The 15,963-nt window shown below is 53.6% G+C and overlaps 1 protein-coding gene across 4 annotated transcripts; it reads left to right on the top strand.

The window, feature by feature from the left end:
- The first annotated feature begins 8,284 nt into the window (after positions 1-8,284).
- On the top strand, positions 8,285-15,948 carry FAM3A (FAM3 metabolism regulating signaling molecule A). 4 transcript variants are annotated; one of them, XM_008250290.4, is made up of 10 exons: positions 8,285-8,454; positions 8,755-8,827; positions 10,860-10,973; positions 11,529-11,552; positions 13,256-13,454; positions 13,556-13,614; positions 13,990-14,040; positions 14,292-14,376; positions 14,452-14,578; positions 15,267-15,948. In XM_008250290.4, the coding sequence occupies exons 2-10, from the start codon at positions 8,815-8,817 to the stop codon at positions 15,360-15,362; spliced, it is 768 nt and encodes a 255-aa protein (XP_008248512.2). In that variant the 5' UTR covers positions 8,285-8,454; positions 8,755-8,814; the 3' UTR covers positions 15,363-15,948. The 4 variants fall into 4 exon arrangements, with proteins under 4 accessions (XP_008248512.2, XP_002722693.1, XP_002722694.1 ...); XM_002722647.5 differs by having other exon boundaries at positions 8,286-8,454; positions 13,331-13,454; XM_002722648.5 differs by lacking the exon at positions 10,860-10,973 and having other exon boundaries at positions 8,299-8,454; positions 13,331-13,454.
- The last annotated feature ends 15 nt before the right edge of the window (positions 15,949-15,963 follow it).

Here is a 15,963-nt window from a genome sequence, read left to right as displayed (position 1 = left end):
GGCTTGATGGCTTGGGGTAGAGCATCACCGTTCACCTCAACTCGGCATCTGGCCTTTGGTGCAAGCATGAAGGCCAGGCGAGGACACTCAGTGTGACCTCGTGTCCAGGTCCCTGTGCAGATAAGCACCAAGACAACATGCCAGGAGCACTTCACGGACGGGTGCTACACAGAGGCTGAGACAATACCCAGCAGACAGCAGCCGAACGCTACACAAACCAAGACACGCAAGTCCAGGTGACAGCATCTGACTGAAAGCCCAGACTTTGGTCCCTGCATTGTCCCGTCAGCTTGGCCAGGGAGAATCAACTGTCACCTCAGCTCAGAACAGCCGCTCTGTGGGCTTGGGCCTCGAGTTACCCCCACTGTCACCTGAGGCAAGCAGTCCGGGGAAGTCACTGAAGCCACCAACTATCACCTCATGTGGGGTGCCTGTGCTGGGGCTGGAACGTGGGGACCCAGGTGAGAGCACAAAGCCTGCTGCCCACACTGGGCGGGGTAACGAGGGGCCACTGACGTCATCCAACTGTGGCAGGCGGAGCCACGGCACAGGTGGTGGCACTCGACTGTCACCCGAGATCCCAGGACAGGACAGTTGGCTGTCACCTCACCTCTGGCTGCCTGCTGTGGGACACAAATGACTCCCACCATCTGTGTCTGCACTGGGCAAGGGGATTGCACTGTCACCGCCTGTGGGGTGCCTGTGCTGGGACAGACATGACACGGCACAGGTGCTATCTGTGAACTGACGGCGCATAACTTTTTTTAAGACTTATTTATTTATTTATTTATTTATTTGAAAGGCAGAGTTACAGAGAGGCAAAGACGGAGGGAGGGAGAGAGAGTAAGATCTTCCATCTGCTGGTTCACTCCCCAAATGACCACACAGCTGGGGGTGGACCGGTCTGAAGCCAAAACATTCTGCCAGGTCTCCCACGTGGATGCAGGGGCTGAAGCACCTCGGCCATCTTCCACTGCTCTCCCAGGCACATTTGAATGGAGCTGGACCACAAATGGAGCGGCCAGGACTCCAACTGGGGGCCATATGGGATGCTGGTGCCTCAAGCGGCAGTTTTACCTGCTATGCCACAGCGCCAGCCCTAGGGGCCCCCCATCTTGGCCTGTACTGGCAACAGTCAAGGAAGCCCAAGTTAGCAGTCACCTGGCCCCTCGGCACTATATATGCAGCGCTGTGGGAACCAGGTGAGGGAAATCACTGTTAACTCCGATTTGGGAAGCAAAACATACCCAAGCAGTGAAGCCCAGGAAAAAAACAATCACCTGTCGCTTCACTTACTGTCCATGACAGAGGCATCAGGGCCCTATGCATGTAGTCATCTCTCTGTTCTAGTGGTTTACACCCCTACAAAAGTATGCGTCAGAGCCAAGGCAAGTATCATCCACTGCTGCCTGCATGGGAAATTGTCAGACCCTCGAGAGAGAAAACGGGCTGGGGGAGGGGACGAATGCAGAGACTGCTAACAGATCCAGAGGCAATGGGAATGTTCTAGAACTAGAGAGTGGTGACAGCTGCACAACTTTCTGGATGTACCAAAAGCCACACAACTGTACAGTGTAAAACAGTGCATGTTATAGCATGTGGGTGTATCACGTGCCGGTTTTTGAAAAGAATGAGAATTGGGGTGGGCATTGTGTCACCAGCATGCCATATCAGAGCATCAGGTTCGAGTCCTGGCTGCTCCACTTGTGATCCAGCCCCCCTGCTAGTGCACCTGGGAAGCAGCAGAAGATGCTGCAAGTACTTGGATCCCTTCCACGCATGTGGGAGATCCAGATGGAGTCCCTGGCTCCTAGCTTTGACCTGGACCAGCCCTAGTTTCCTGGCTGTTGTGGCCACTCAGAAAGTGAACCATCAGTTGGAAGATCTCTCCTCTCTCTCTCTCTCTCTCTCTCTCTCTGCTTTTCAAATAACTAAATTAATCTTTTCTAAAAAATATAAGAAGGGGATTTGAGTAAAGGGTGGTTGTTTGCGCTGGCTCTGACCATCAATCTAGAGGTCCTGAGGCACACCATCCTCCTGAAATGAAGGTTTTCCAAATAAGTATGTAGATTTATTTAGTTAGTTATTCAAAAGTCAGAGGTACACAAAGAGAGAAGGAGAGGCAGAGAGAGAGAGAGGTCTTCCATCTGCTGGTTCACTCTCCACGTGGCTGCAAACGGCCAGAGCTGCACCAATCTGAAGCCAAGAGCCAGGAGCTTCTTCCTGGTCTCCCACGTGGGTACAGGGGCCCAAAGACTTGGGCCATCTTCCACCGCTTTCCCAGGCCACAGCAGAGAGCTGGATCAGAAGTGAAGCAGCCAGGACTCAAACCGGCACCCATATGGGATTCCGGCACTGCAGGCGGCGGCTTCCACCAGCTACGGCACAGCACCGGCCCCAATATGTAGGATTTTATAAAATGTGTTTGACCTGTTTTTTCATCTCGGAGTTACCATGCTATCTAGACTGGGGAAGACCCAGAAACTCCATAGGCACTTGCGCCAAGGCCATGGCAGTGTCGGTGAGCCCTGGAAGCAGCCAGGAGATCATCAGCAGATTCATGGGGCAAGTGCATACTAGAACAATCGCCTCACACAATCAGGTACACACATTGTCACTCCTAGACATTGCATTGAAAAGTCCGCGCTTTTAAGTCATTTCATTCTCCTTTTGGTTACAAAGGGCTAAGCAATGGTCTCCTCCTGAGGCTTCGCCTACAGATGCCTATACTGACTCCTCTTCCTTGGGCACTGCAATGATGGTGCCTGTGACAATTTAGTTCTTAGATCACACACTGTGAGCAGGGGGCAAGAGATCTCCTGCTTTTGGAAGAGCCTTTTTTGGGAAATAGCATGCTAGCATGCTTCCAACTGGGGCCAATGGGAACAAAGAGAGGCCCCAGCCCCGTTAGTTGCTGAGTGTCAGCACACAGAGAGAGGCTCACAAGCTGCAAAGAGATGGGAGAGAATTAGCCAGCTTGGCACGTGGCAAGGAAGGGGCTTCGCGATGGACTGGCTGACATATCCCGGCAGGGCAGAACTGCTAAGAGGACAGAAGCTTTAGGTCCTCTGCCTCTCCTCTCTCTGTGTAACCCTGACTTTCAAATAAATAAATAAATCTTTTAAAAAATTTAGCTCATTTGCAGAATGAATAAAAGCATGCCATTTCTACTTCCCAGTACAGTGCATTCCATACGTGTGTTTTGGTCCTATCAGCAGTAGAAACTGCATAAAACTAACTGAACTGCATTTCTTCCATTTCATGAAGAGGAAACCAAGAGTCAACTGAACTCTGGCTTTGTGAAAGGATAGTAAGCATGTACGAAGTCAGGGGCCAACATTGTGGCACAGCAGGTTAAGCTATTGTCGGTGGTGCTGGCATCCCATATGGGCGCTGGTTCGAGTCCTAGCTGCTCCACTTCTGATCCAGTTCCTTGCTAATGCCCTGGGAAAGCAATAAAGATGGCCCAAGTCCTTGGGCCTCTGCACCCACATGGGAGACCTATAAGAAGTTCCTGGATGCAGAAGTTCATGGATGCTGGCTTTCACCTGGCCCAGCCCCCAGCTATTGTGGCCATTTGGAGAATGAACCCTTTCTCTCTCTCTCTCCCCTTCCCTCTCTCTGTGTAACTCTGACTTTCAAATCAATAGATCTTTTTGGAAAAAAAAATTTACCACGTCATATTTTCAGAGAAAAGTGGGATCTGCTGATACATTTCACCTGTCCTTGACAGCCTTATGAAGCAAAAGGGCTAGAAATCACATCCTGAAGCCCCAAGTGGCTACACTGGCAGGTTGAGAGTGAACCTGGAATTGCACTGAACCAGAGCTCACATTGCCCAGATACAGGGCTAGTGAAGTGGCACAGCAGGTTAAACCACAGCTTGCATAATGCTGTCCCATATGTGGGTGCCAGTTCTACTCCCAGCCACTCCATTTCCAATCCAGCTTTCTCCTAAATGTGCCTGAGAAAGCAACAGATGATGGCTCAAGTGCTTGGGCCCCTGCCACCCACATGAGAGACCTGGATGGAGTTCCTTTTGCCATGGCCCAGCCCCAGCTGTTGTGGCCATTTGAGGAATATGCCAGTGGGTGGAAAATCGATCTCTCTCTCTTTCTCTGCCTTTCAAATAAATAGATTTAAATTTTTAAAAGTGATAAGAGCCAAATTCAATGAACTAAATTAAAAAAAAAAAAAGAAAAAAGAAGAGGCCAGCGTTATGGTATATTGGGTTAAGCTGCAGCCTTCAGTGCCAGCATCCTATGTGGGCCCCAATTCAAGTCCCTGCTGCCCCACTCCCTATCCAACTCCCTGGTAATGCACCTGGGAAAGCAGCAGATGATGTTCCAAGTGCTTGGGCCCCTGCATCCATATGGGAGACCCAGATAAAACTCGTGGTTCTGGCTTCAGCCTGGCCCAGCCCCAGCCCCAGCCCCAGCCATAGTGGCCATTTGAGGAGTGAACCAGAGGATGAAACATTTCTCTCTCTCTCTCTCTCTCTCTCTCTCTCTCTCTCTCTGCCTTTGCCTCTCTGTCTTTAAAATAAAAATAAATTTTTTTAAAAAAGTAGATGAGGGGCCAGTGCTGTGGTGTACCAGGTTAAGCTGCCGTCTGCAGTGCCAGCATCCCACATGGGCACTGGTTCAAGACCCGGCTGCTCCACTTCCAATCCAGCTCTCTGCTGTGGCCTGGGAAAGCAGTGGAAGAGACCCAAGTCCTTGGGCCCCTGCACCCGCATGGGAGACCCTGAGGAAGCTCCTTGCTCCTGGCTTCAGATCGGCCCCGCTCTGGCCATTGTGGACATTTGGGGAGTGAACCAGCAAGTGGAAGACCTCTCTCTCTCCCTCTATCTCTTTCTTTCTGCCTCTCTGAAGCTCTACCTTTGTTAAAAAAAAAGTAGATGAACTGGTTTAATGCAAATCTGAAGCAATCCGATGTTAATCAATCAGCTATTTTTCTATTGTTCTGTCTCCTGGTTCCAACTTTGTTCCTGCTTTCTTCGATCCTTATCTGTCTATAATACCAATAATACCAACCTCTTCTACTGGGCTCATTGGAACACTTAATTTCTAGCTTATGAAATGAAGTGTTGCCCAATTCTAGCACCAAAAATAAGGCAATTAAGACTGCTAGGGAGTAGTCATTTGGCCCGGCAAGTCAGATGCTGGAATCACCTATCAAGACCCAGCTCCACTCTTGATTCCAGTTTCCTGATGTAGACCCTGGGAAGCAGTTCAAGTAGTTGGGTCCCTGCCACCCATGTGGGAGACGCAGACTGAGTTTCCAGCTGTTGGCTTTGACCATTGTGGGCATTTGGGGAGTAACCAGTGATGGGAGCACTGTGTGTGTTTTTTGTGTGTGTGCGCGCACACGCGTGCAGCTCAGAAATAAACAATTTCTTAAAAGATCATTAGACTAGGGGCGGGAGTGAGGAAAGGGAGAGGGGACAGGCCAATTAAAGGAGTGACTTCTGCTATTCTACAGTTGGTAGGGTCTGCAGTTGACAACAGACATGTCAAAATGGCTAGTATAGTAAAGAGGCTCACGAATGGTCCCAACACCAAGTAATGATACATGTATTTTAAAGATTTTATTTATTTATTTGAGAGGTAGAGTTACAGACAGACAGCAGGAGAGACAGAGAAAGGTCTTCCATCCCTGGGTCACTCCCCAAATGGCCACAATGGCTGGGGCTGGGCCAATCCAAAGCCAGGAGCCAGGAGCTTCCTCCAGGTCTCCCATGTGGGTGCAGGGGCCCAAGCATTTGGGTCATCTTCTACTGCTTTCCCAGGCCACATTAGAGAGCTGGATCAGAAGAGGAACAGTCAAGACTAGATCTGGCACCCATATGGGATGCCAGTGCCTCAGGCGGAGGCTTAACCTACTACACCACAGCACCAGCCCCCAGTTAAACATTTTTAAAAGATCACTAAAGTGAGGCCTGGGCATGGAGCAATGACACTGAGGGCAGAGTTAGGCAGTCACACACATTACTGTGTGTATGTTGCCTGATGCATACATGCTATCTAGTGGTGTGTGTGTCACCACGTAAATCTGCACTCAGTGTCATTGTCTCCTTGCCAGACCTCAGGAGCCTTGTGACCATGGACTGAAAGGTTCTCTGGGGCCAGCACTGTGGTGTAGCAGGTAAAGCCACTGCCTACAGTGCCGGCATCCCATATGGGTGGCAGTTTGAGTCCTGGCTGCTCCACTTCTGATCCAGCTCTGCTATGGCCTGGGAAAGCAGTAGAAGATGCCCAAGTCCTTAGGCCCCTGCACCCGTGTGGGAGACCCAGAAGAAGCTCTTGGCTCCTGGCTTCAGATTGGCCCAGTTCCAGCCATTGTGGCCATTTGGGGAGTGAACCAGCAGGTGGAAGATGTCTGTCTCTACATGTTCACTCTCTCTCTCTGCCTCTGTAACTCCACCTTTCAAATAAATAAATACATCTTAAAAAGGTTCTCTTTGCTAAGGACTCAGTTTCACCTTCTCTTTTACTTCATATGCTTTGTCCCAAGCAGGTGCTTCTACAAGTTTTATTTGAGTGTGTGGATTTTTGTTTCTCCAGAAAACTAACAGAAAGTCTAGAGCTGTCTGTCACATTGGAGTCGCAGCTTCAGTCTTGATTCCAACTTCCTGCGGATGTGCACCTTGGGAGACAGCAGGTGAAGGCTCAATTGGTTGAGTTCCTACCACTTACGTGGGGAACCTGGGTGGAGTTCCCAGCTCCTGGTTTCAGCCTGGCCTAGTCCTGGCTGTTGTGGGCACATTTGGGGAGTGAACCAGTGGATGGGAAATTGGGAAATTTCTCTCTCTCTCTGTCTCTGTCTCTTTCTGCATTTCAAATTAAAAAACAGAAAAGTCCCAGAAAAAAAAAAAAAAACAAAAAAAAACAAGGAACCTGTGCAAGTCTACTCACTAAGGTACACAGGGCCTGGATGAGAATCTCAGTGGTGTTAGAAGTACATTTGAGAGTATGTAGAAACTACTGGATTCTAACCAGAGCTCTGTTGTGTCAGGCTCTTGAAACTTTCTCTGTATCTCCTTACAGGGCTTCCCATAAGTGGGGTCTGGGGGTCAAAGGGCAGGGGTGTATTTGGGATTCCCAAACTGCCCTGCTGCTGCCCCGCAGACAGATGGGTCCGACTGACAGGGTGGCCTCAAGTGTCCCAGGAAGATGGGTGATCCGAGTCACTTGGTGCAGTCATCAGGGAGCTTCCTGCAGAGGGCAGTGAGCTTGACCCCAGCTCTGACCAACAAAAAGCCTGAAGCAGAATGTCAGATTTGTTTTCTTTTTTTAAGGTTTATTTATTTGTTTGAAAGGTAGAATGGTGGGATAGAGGAGGGACCCAAGGACTTGGGCCATCTTCCACCACTTTCCCAGGCCATTAGTAGGGACCTGGATTGGAAGAGGAGCAGCCAGGACCCTACCTACTGCCCATATGGGATGCCAGTGCTGCAGACAACAGGTTTACCCGCTATACCACAGTGCCAGTGCCAGAATGCCTACCCCCAGGTTTGTTTTCTGGCAGAAATACACTTATGTAAAGATGAAACTGGGGTGGAGCCAGCACTACCGGCATCCCATATGAACACCAGCTCGAGCCGTGGCTGCTCCACTGCCGATCCAACTCCCTGCTAACGCACACGGGAAAGCAGCGGAAGATGGCCCAAGTGCTTGCATCCCTGCAATCCACGAGGAATGAAGTTTGCGGCTCCTGGCTTTGGCCTGGCCCAGCCCAGCCCTGGTCGGTGCAGCCATCTGGGGAGTTAATCAGAGGACAGATCTCTCTCTCTCTCTCTTTCTCTCTGCTGCTCTGCCTTTCAAATACATTTTTAAAAAATGAAACCGGGAGCCCTCACACTTTATTCCTCTGTGCTTGGGGTGGGTGCCCTTCACATGGCCCCTCCCATTGCAAGAGTGCTACGTGAGACAGTGGGAACGTGCTTCTAAAAATACTGGGAGGAAAGCAGCCAAAGCCTTCCCCAGGTTGGTTCGGGCTCATGAGATTCTGCAGTTTTTCCCCATACACGCTTCTGCAACTGCGTGTTCCTAAAAGGCACCTATATCAACTCCGGAGCATTTTCTAAGTATCTTCCCAGACCCATCTGCCTCAGTAATCCTACCTGGCGAGGCGGGACCTCCCTCCACCCTGGAATGCCAGAGAGACTTCCGGGGCGGGGCCAGCATAGACCCCTCCTCTAGGCCCGAAAAACGGTGCGCGCGGGCCAGAAGGTGGGGCCTGTGAGGGGCCCCCGAGGCCGGCGCGCGGCCCCCGCTGACGACCGGGGGCGGGGCGGGGGAGCGGGCTGTGGCCCCGCCCCCGGCCGCCATTGCCGGGCCTGTGGGGCCGCTCTGCGCAGCTCGCTGGCCATCCGTCGCCAAGCGGAATAGCGGGGTGGCCCGCTGGACAGGGCACCCGTCCCTGACCGAGCCCGCGTCTCTCCACAGCCAGGCAAGTCCCCGGCGGCCCGCCCGGGGCTCCATCCCTGTGGCCTGGAAGAATGGCTGGAGCTCGGGGCCTCCCGCAGGAGGGGCGAATCGGTTCCACGTCCCTTCTCTGGAGGTTCCGGTGGGCATGATTGTGAGCTGATGGCTTCCCGGGACCCCTCCTGGCCACGCAGGGCTTCTCCCCGCGTTTCCGAGGAGCTCGGCCTGGCCGGGTGGTTAGTCGGAAGAACAAGTCGGAACGCAGATGGCACGGGCTTGCCCCTGACCTCCACCCAAACCTGCTCTTCGGCTTTCTTCCCCCCAGCGCGCACGGTCCCCAAACAGTGCACCTGCCGGCGGTCCCAACCCAACGGGAGAAGTGGACATGAGGTTGGCAGGTGGGTGGCTTCCACAGTGAACCGGAGGGAGGCCCAGGTGTCCCGACATCCTGTGTCTGGACAGGCCCCGGGTGGCCCGCTGGGTTCGGTTTTGGAAATGGACTCTACGGGCACACTCATTCGGTGACCTTGAGTTAACCCTCTCATCTCTGAGGACTTCAGCTCCCCAACTTTGAGATGAGGATTCGTATAGTCAGTTGCTCCCAACTCAGTTGTCAGGCCAGCCGCTCTTTTGGAAAATGAGCTGAGGCTCCAGGAGAGAGAGAGGATGTGGTTTGTTCTTTGCTTCCTTTTTTTTTTTTTAAGTTAGTGTTACTTGGTTTAAAGTGTTTATTTTCATTTTATCCAAAAGTCAGAGATTTGTCTTCCATCTGCTGGTGCACTTCTCAAATGCCCACAACATCCAGGGCTGGACCAGGTTGAAGCCAGGAGCCGGAACTCCATCCAGGTCTCCTACGGGGTTAGCAAGGACCCAAGTACCGGGGCCATCTTCTGCTGCTTACCAGGGAGTGCAGTAGCTAGAAATTGGATCAGAAGTGCAGGTGGGACTTGAACCCAGGCACTCTGATATGGGCCGCATATCTTTTTATTATTTTTAAAGATTTATTTATGTATTTGAAAGTCAGAGTTACAGAGGGGGGGGTCTTCCATCTGATGGTTCACTCCCCAGATGGCCAGAGCTGGGCCGATCCGAAGCCAGGAGCTTCTTCTGGGTCTCCCACGTGGGTGCAGGGGCCCAAGCACTTGGGCCATCTTCCACTGCTATCCCAGTCCATAGCAGAGAGCTGGATCGGAAGAGGAGCAGCCAGGACTAGAACTGGTGCCCATATGGGATGCTGGTGCTTTAGGCCAGGGCATTAACCCAGTGCGCCACAGTGCCAGTCCCCAATGAAGCATCTTAACCAGTGCATCAAACACCTGCCTCTTCTTTGCTTTAAGATGACAGATGTTGAAAATTGAGGAGAAGGAACAAAATAGACTGTTACAAGAATTCTGCCATGGAGGAGATCTTAGGATCCAGCTCACAGCAGGAAAAGGCACTAGTCTTAAAAAAAGGATTACAGGAGTGGGTGTTGTGGTGCAGTGGGTTAAGCCACCGCTTGGGATGATTGCACCTCATATTGGCATGCCAGTTTGAGTCCTGACTACTCTGCTTCTGATCCTGCTTCCTGCTAATGCGACTTGGAGGCAGTAGATGATGACTCAAGCGTTTGTGGATGGAAAAATCTGTGTCTCTTTCTCTTTCACTCTGCCTTTCAAGTAGATGAAAATAAACATCAAAAAAGATTCCAGAACAGCCTATTTTTGAAAGAAATGGCTTACAAGGACATACAATGGGAACAGGAGGAAAGAAAACAAAGGCAGGTGGATGAGACACTGCAGGTAGGAAGTTGAGGAGTGCCTGTGGGCCGCTGGAGCCCCTCCCAAGCAGTGAGCTCTGGAAAACTGCTGCAAACCTGCCAGGGAGAAGGAAACATGGCAGCTGTGGAGTTGTTTTTTTTTTTAAAGATTTATTTATTTGAAAGAGTTACACAGAGATAGGAGAGGCAGAGAGAGAGAGAGAGAGAGAGGTCTTCCATCTGCTGGTTCACTCCCCAATTGGCCACAATGGCTGGAGCTGCACTGATCCGAAGCCAGAAGCCAGGAGCTTCTTCCAGGTCTCCCACGTGGGTACAGGGGCCCAAGGACTTGGGCCATCTTCTACTGCTTTCCCAGGCCACAGCAGAGAGCCAGATCGGAAGTGGAACAGCCAGGTCTCGAACCGGCGCCCATATGGGATACCAGCACTTGTGGACGGCGGCTTTATGTGCTACGCCACAGCGCCGGGCCCCAGTGTGGAGTTTGACTCAGTTCTTCCTCCCGTCTCTCAGAGCTCTGCCTCCCAGGCCCACAGTGTGACAGCTGGTCCCACCTTGCTGGCCCCTAGTCCCTTCCCAAATGGTAGAGAAGATCCGGTTAGCAGAGGCCATGGGGTCACTGTGGAATTCCCCAGCCTCTGAGGTGGGCTTGCCCATGTCTGTCCCGCCTCCAGGCCCCCTGCGCATTGTGGCCCTAGTCGTCACTGTGGGTCTCACTTGGATCATAGGCAGCATCCTCCTGGGTGGGCCTGCCAGTGGCTTTCCTCGCATCCAGCAACTCTTCACCAGTGAGTGTGGGCCCCTTCCTTGCCCCGCTGCGGAGGCCAGCAGAGTGGCCTCCTGGGCCTCTGGCTGAGGCTCAGGGCTGGGCTGGGTTGGCTTGGGTTCTCTATTAGTCCCTGGCAGGCTGCCTCCTGCTGCCCTCCGCCTGTCTCCTGGCATCAAGCATAGTCCTCCCACCACCTCCCAGTCGCTGCAGCCGGGAAAGCCAGTACCCACTACTGATAGTTCGGTGCCCCCCGGGGAATTCCGTAGGGTCAGAGTGCGGGGCGGGGGCTTCCATGGAGCACAGGGGACGGTGCCTTAGTTTCCCCTTGCAGGCTTTGTGCTGGCCTTTGACCCAAGCGAGGAGGAGCCTCTACACTTTGTTACTGCGATGCTTCACAAATCCAGCCCCCCTTTCCCTGAACGGGGACTTCTGCATCTGAACAGCATGTAGGCTCGAGCAGGCCACATAGCAGCATTGGCCTGGCCTAAGCCCTGCCCCAGGCTGCCTGCCCGTCCGCATGCTGCAGGCCCTGGGAGGCCTCACTGCTAACAGACACCACTCTTTGTACCCACAGGCCCCGAGAGCGCTGTGACTGCAGGTAAGGCCCCTGTTACCCCCCTGCTCCTCCCGCGTGCCTGCCCCAGGTCCTCCAGGATTTCTGTTCTCTTCACTCCTCCCCCGACTAGCTACCCCTGCCCAGTGGGGTTGCTTGCACACCGCACATCTGGAATGCAGTGCTGGGACAGGCATCGCATAGACGTTCCCATTCCAAAAGGGAGCTCTTAGAAGGAAAATGGAGTCACCAGTTCCATGTAAATCCAAAACCAAGCAGGGTGAACGCCAGGAGTGTCAAAGCCTACGGAAGAACTCTGTGGCCTGCTGGGCGGAGAGGCGGCCCTCCCTCTCCTTCCTTGCCACTTTGGCCCTGTCAACCAAGCTGGCAGTGTTTCTGCTGGTGTAAATTTCTGACAGAAACCTTGATGGTTTCTTGTACAAGCCAGCAGGGTGGGAGAGGAGAAGAGCCCCCCACCCAGGGCTTCCTGGATAATGTCATCTCTAGTCACATACCGCACCTCAGCCAGCCACACCCTGGGTGTTCTCTGTGGAGGACGCTCGCTCTGTCATTGGTTTGCAACGTGATGGGGTGGAGAATGTTTCAAGCTTCTGATTCTGATTCCTAGGTGCTTGGCAGCTCTCTCAATTGGTCTCTTTCCTCTCACATTTTACTATATCTGGCAAAGGGAAACTAGGCATTGCCTTCAATACTTTGCTGGGAAATCTAAGATAAATATACAAAGTAGCACTTGTATCCTGTCTGCAAAAGGCAACACACAAGTCAGCCAAGTTCTTTGCTACCTTGTAACAAGGGTGACCTTTCCTCCAAAGTTCCAAGTGCTCTTCAATTCCCTCCGATTCCTGGTAGCATTCGCCTGAGGAGATAGATAGATACATAGATAGATATTGTCTAAGATAATTTAAGCTTTGTCTCTGGCTTTCTTCTCTATGAGCCCTCACCTGTACTGTACATATATCTACCAACAGTCTCTTAAAAGCAATTCAGGCCTTTTCTAACGTCTCAAAAGTCTACAGCCTCTACCCACTGATTACCCAGTTGCAAAGCCATTTCCACATTTGTAGGTATCTGTTACAGAAGCACCCCCACTTTGTGGTACCAAAATCTATCCATTTCCCATGACTGCCCTAACAAAGTTCCACAAACTGGGTGGCTTAACCAACAGAAATGGGTTCTCTCCTAGTTCTAGAAGCCAGAAACCTGAAACCAAGGAGCCGGCAGGGCCTGCTCCCTCCCGCAGCTTTAGGGGAGGGTCCTTCCTTGCCTCTCCTCAGCTGGCGGCTGCCTCTCCTCTGCACGTCTTTGCCTCTTTTCTTCTTATAAGGACATCAGACATGTTGCACTAGGGCCCAACCGATTCCCCTGTGATGTCATCTTCACTAATATATCTGCAACAGCTGTATTCCCAGACAAGGGCGCATTCTGAGGTAGTGGGGGTTAGGCTCACATATCTTTCGTGTCCTGCCTCTCCCTGCCGTGCTGTGTGCCTTGTCTGTGCAGGCTCGCCAAGCCCAGCTCTCCCCACCCTTGCCTTGTCAGTGCCCAGGCCAGCCCTCCACCTCCTTCCTCTCCCTCCACGAGTAGCAGAAAAGCTTTCTCCCTGGGGTCCCTGTTGCATCTCCAGTGAGACACAGAGTATCTGTAGAAGTGTCCCTGACCTTGGCCTAAGCCACACTCTCCATGCTGGTTCCCTGCTCTGCGGTCACTCGTTCCAACCTGTGGGTCAGTCCTGACCTTCCCCTCTCAGATCTCAGGTGACCCCAGGGCCAGGCCCACAGGTCACACCTGCTGTCCCCGCCCAGAGCCACGGGCCAGGAAGTACAAGTGTGGCTTGCCCCAGCCATGTCCTGAGGAACACCTGGCCTTCCGCATGGTCAGTGGAGCTGCCAACGTCATTGGGCCCAAGATCTGCCTCGAGGACAAGATGTGAGCTTCCTTGGGGTGAATGGGCTTGGGGAGGCGCTGGGTCTTTGAGGGCTGAGGGCCGTGTGTGGGAGAGCAGAGCAGATCTCCTGTCCCCCCGCTAGGCTAATGAGCAGTGTCAAGGACAACGTGGGCCGTGGGCTGAACATCGCCCTGGTGAATGGTGAGTCACCTGGACTGTAGGGTCAGAGGTGGGAGGGAGCCATGCTGTGACCTGCTGCCTTCCTTCCCCACGCCCCTACCTGGACGCATCCAGGTGTCTGCCCTGGCCCTCCCCTTCACAGATTCCCAGGGAGGCCTAGGAAATGGTCTGATGAACAAAAACAAGAGGAAGTTCCAGGACATTGCAGGGTGCTTCTTGGGAAGCCTCAATTACTAGACTGAGGCCCCAATGGTTTTGAGTGGGCTGGGCCTGTCCCAACACAGGGATGAATATGGGGCAGGGGTGGGGGGTGGGAGGGGCATCTGAAAAGCTTACAGAAGGGCTGTACCTAGCTGCCACCCTCCTGCCATGTCCTAAGTCCCTCTCTTGACACAGGGGTCAGCGGTGAGCTCATTGAGGCCCGGGCTTTTGACATGTGGGCTGGAGGTGAGTGGCAGCCCCAGCCCCCTGCTCTTGCCTCTCACGGAATGCTGCCTTCTGGGTCCTAGCACTGGGGCTTCTCAGCGCTTCCTGTGGGGCTTTGTCCAGGGGCTATATATGGCCCCAGGGACAGCTCTGTCTTCTTACTCTGGTGTGTCCCTGCACGCGCCTGGCCCAAGCTCTGCCTTGCTTTTCTCACTTGGTGAACAGGGCTTGGTGGGGGAGGGATGCTCAGTGGGGTCCCCTGCCCCCCACAGATGTCAATGACCTGTTGAAGTTCATTCGGCCACTGCACGAAGGCACTCTAGTGTTTGTAGCATCCTACGACGACCCAGCCACCAAGTAAGTGACTGCCCAGGCCGGCCTCAGCTTCGCCCCTCTCCGGTGACAGCTCACGTTTCTTCCTTCTGTGCACAGGATGAACGAAGAGACCAGGAAGCTTTTCAGCGAGCTGGGCAGCAGGAATGCCAAGGAGCTAGCTTTCCGGGACAGCTGGGTGTTTGTGGGGGCCAAGGGCGTGCAGAACAAGAGCCCCTTTGAGCAGGTACAGTGGGAAGCCCAGCAGTTTAGCCTCCCAGCCCCAGGCTCTGTCTCTTCACAGCACAGCAGGAGCCCTGTGCCACCACCCCTCCACTGGTGGCCCTTGGCCCCCTTGCTCTTGGCGTTGGGGGTAGGTAACATTGGCCTTCGCTGCCCTCTATGTATTTTATCCTATAGGGTCTGTAAACAGCAGCACTTTCAGACTGGCAACACTCAACAGCTAGGAGACCTTCCTCCCCAGTGTCTTCAAGATGCTTAGGCTTTTCCCGGTCCTCCCAGACCCCAGCATCTCTGCTTCCCACTGCACACCCTCCTGCCGCCAGCCTGCACTGCCCTCTGCCACAGACCACATGTGGCAGGCTCTGTGCTGCAGGCTGGGCAAGAGGGGAGCCCGGGCACCATCTTCACCTTGGAGAGGCTCCTGCCTCACCAAGCCTGGGCCTCCATGACACACAAGCAAGCTGCTCTGACTGCCCAAAGAACAGCTCAATACCCCCGTTGCCCCCACCGGGCCTTGTGCTTGCTGCGGCTTCTAGCAATTCCGTGCGGGCCAGTGGGGGCAGGGTACACGCCCCCTCCCCTCCGCTTGAAGTTGATCACCCGGCACAAGGCAATAGCAAGCCTGGGCCCTGGCCTGCTGCTGTTCGTGTCCCCAGGGGCTAGCCCATGACATCCTGCTCTCCCGCCCACAGCATGTGAAGAACAGTAAACACACCAACAAGTATGAGGGCTGGCCCGAGGCGCTGGAGATGGAGGGCTGCATCCCGCGGAGGAGCATGGCCAGCTAGCGTGGCATGCCAGGCTCAAGGGGCGAGACGCCACCGGCGCTGCCAGCACAGGGCCGAGGCACCTACCCCGTGCCTCACAGTGAGGCAAGAACATTCCCTGACCCCAGCACATCGGACTCCGAGATGGCACCATATCTTGGACGCACAACGTGAGGTTGCAGGGGCTGGCCCCATTGCACTTTGTCATGGGAACCCAGGTAGCTGTCGCCTCCTTTTCTTAGAGCTGCTTCCCTGATGAGGCCCCAGGCCCCCTTTCCTCCTGGGCCCCTCCTGCCTGGAGGGGCCCTGGGTGCTCACCCCTCTCCCTGGATGAAGTGGCTAGCGGCTACCTGGCAGGCTAGAGCATCTTCTGGAACCTCCCAGCAGTGCAGGCTGGATGTACTTCCAGAACGAGTCCGCCCTGTGAGCCATACCTGGTGGCCACTTCTGAAAGCCCAAGTGCAGGCTGCCTCCTGCCTCATCCTCCACCTGAGATGGAGAGGTAGCCTGAGCCTGATCACACCACGTGGGGTGGCTTCTGTGCTTTGTCAGAGGGCTTGCCTTCTAGATGACCTCTTAATAAATTCTTGGCCCTCAGCGGAATAAAGTGGATTCAGATGTC

The sequence above is a fragment of the Oryctolagus cuniculus genome, chromosome X (genome assembly GCF_964237555.1).
Source record: "Oryctolagus cuniculus chromosome X, mOryCun1.1, whole genome shotgun sequence".
Classification (NCBI taxonomy): Eukaryota; Metazoa; Chordata; class Mammalia; order Lagomorpha; family Leporidae; genus Oryctolagus; species Oryctolagus cuniculus.
The sequence above is the reverse complement of the archived record's forward strand: the minus strand, read 5'-3'. Positions and strand labels throughout refer to the sequence as shown.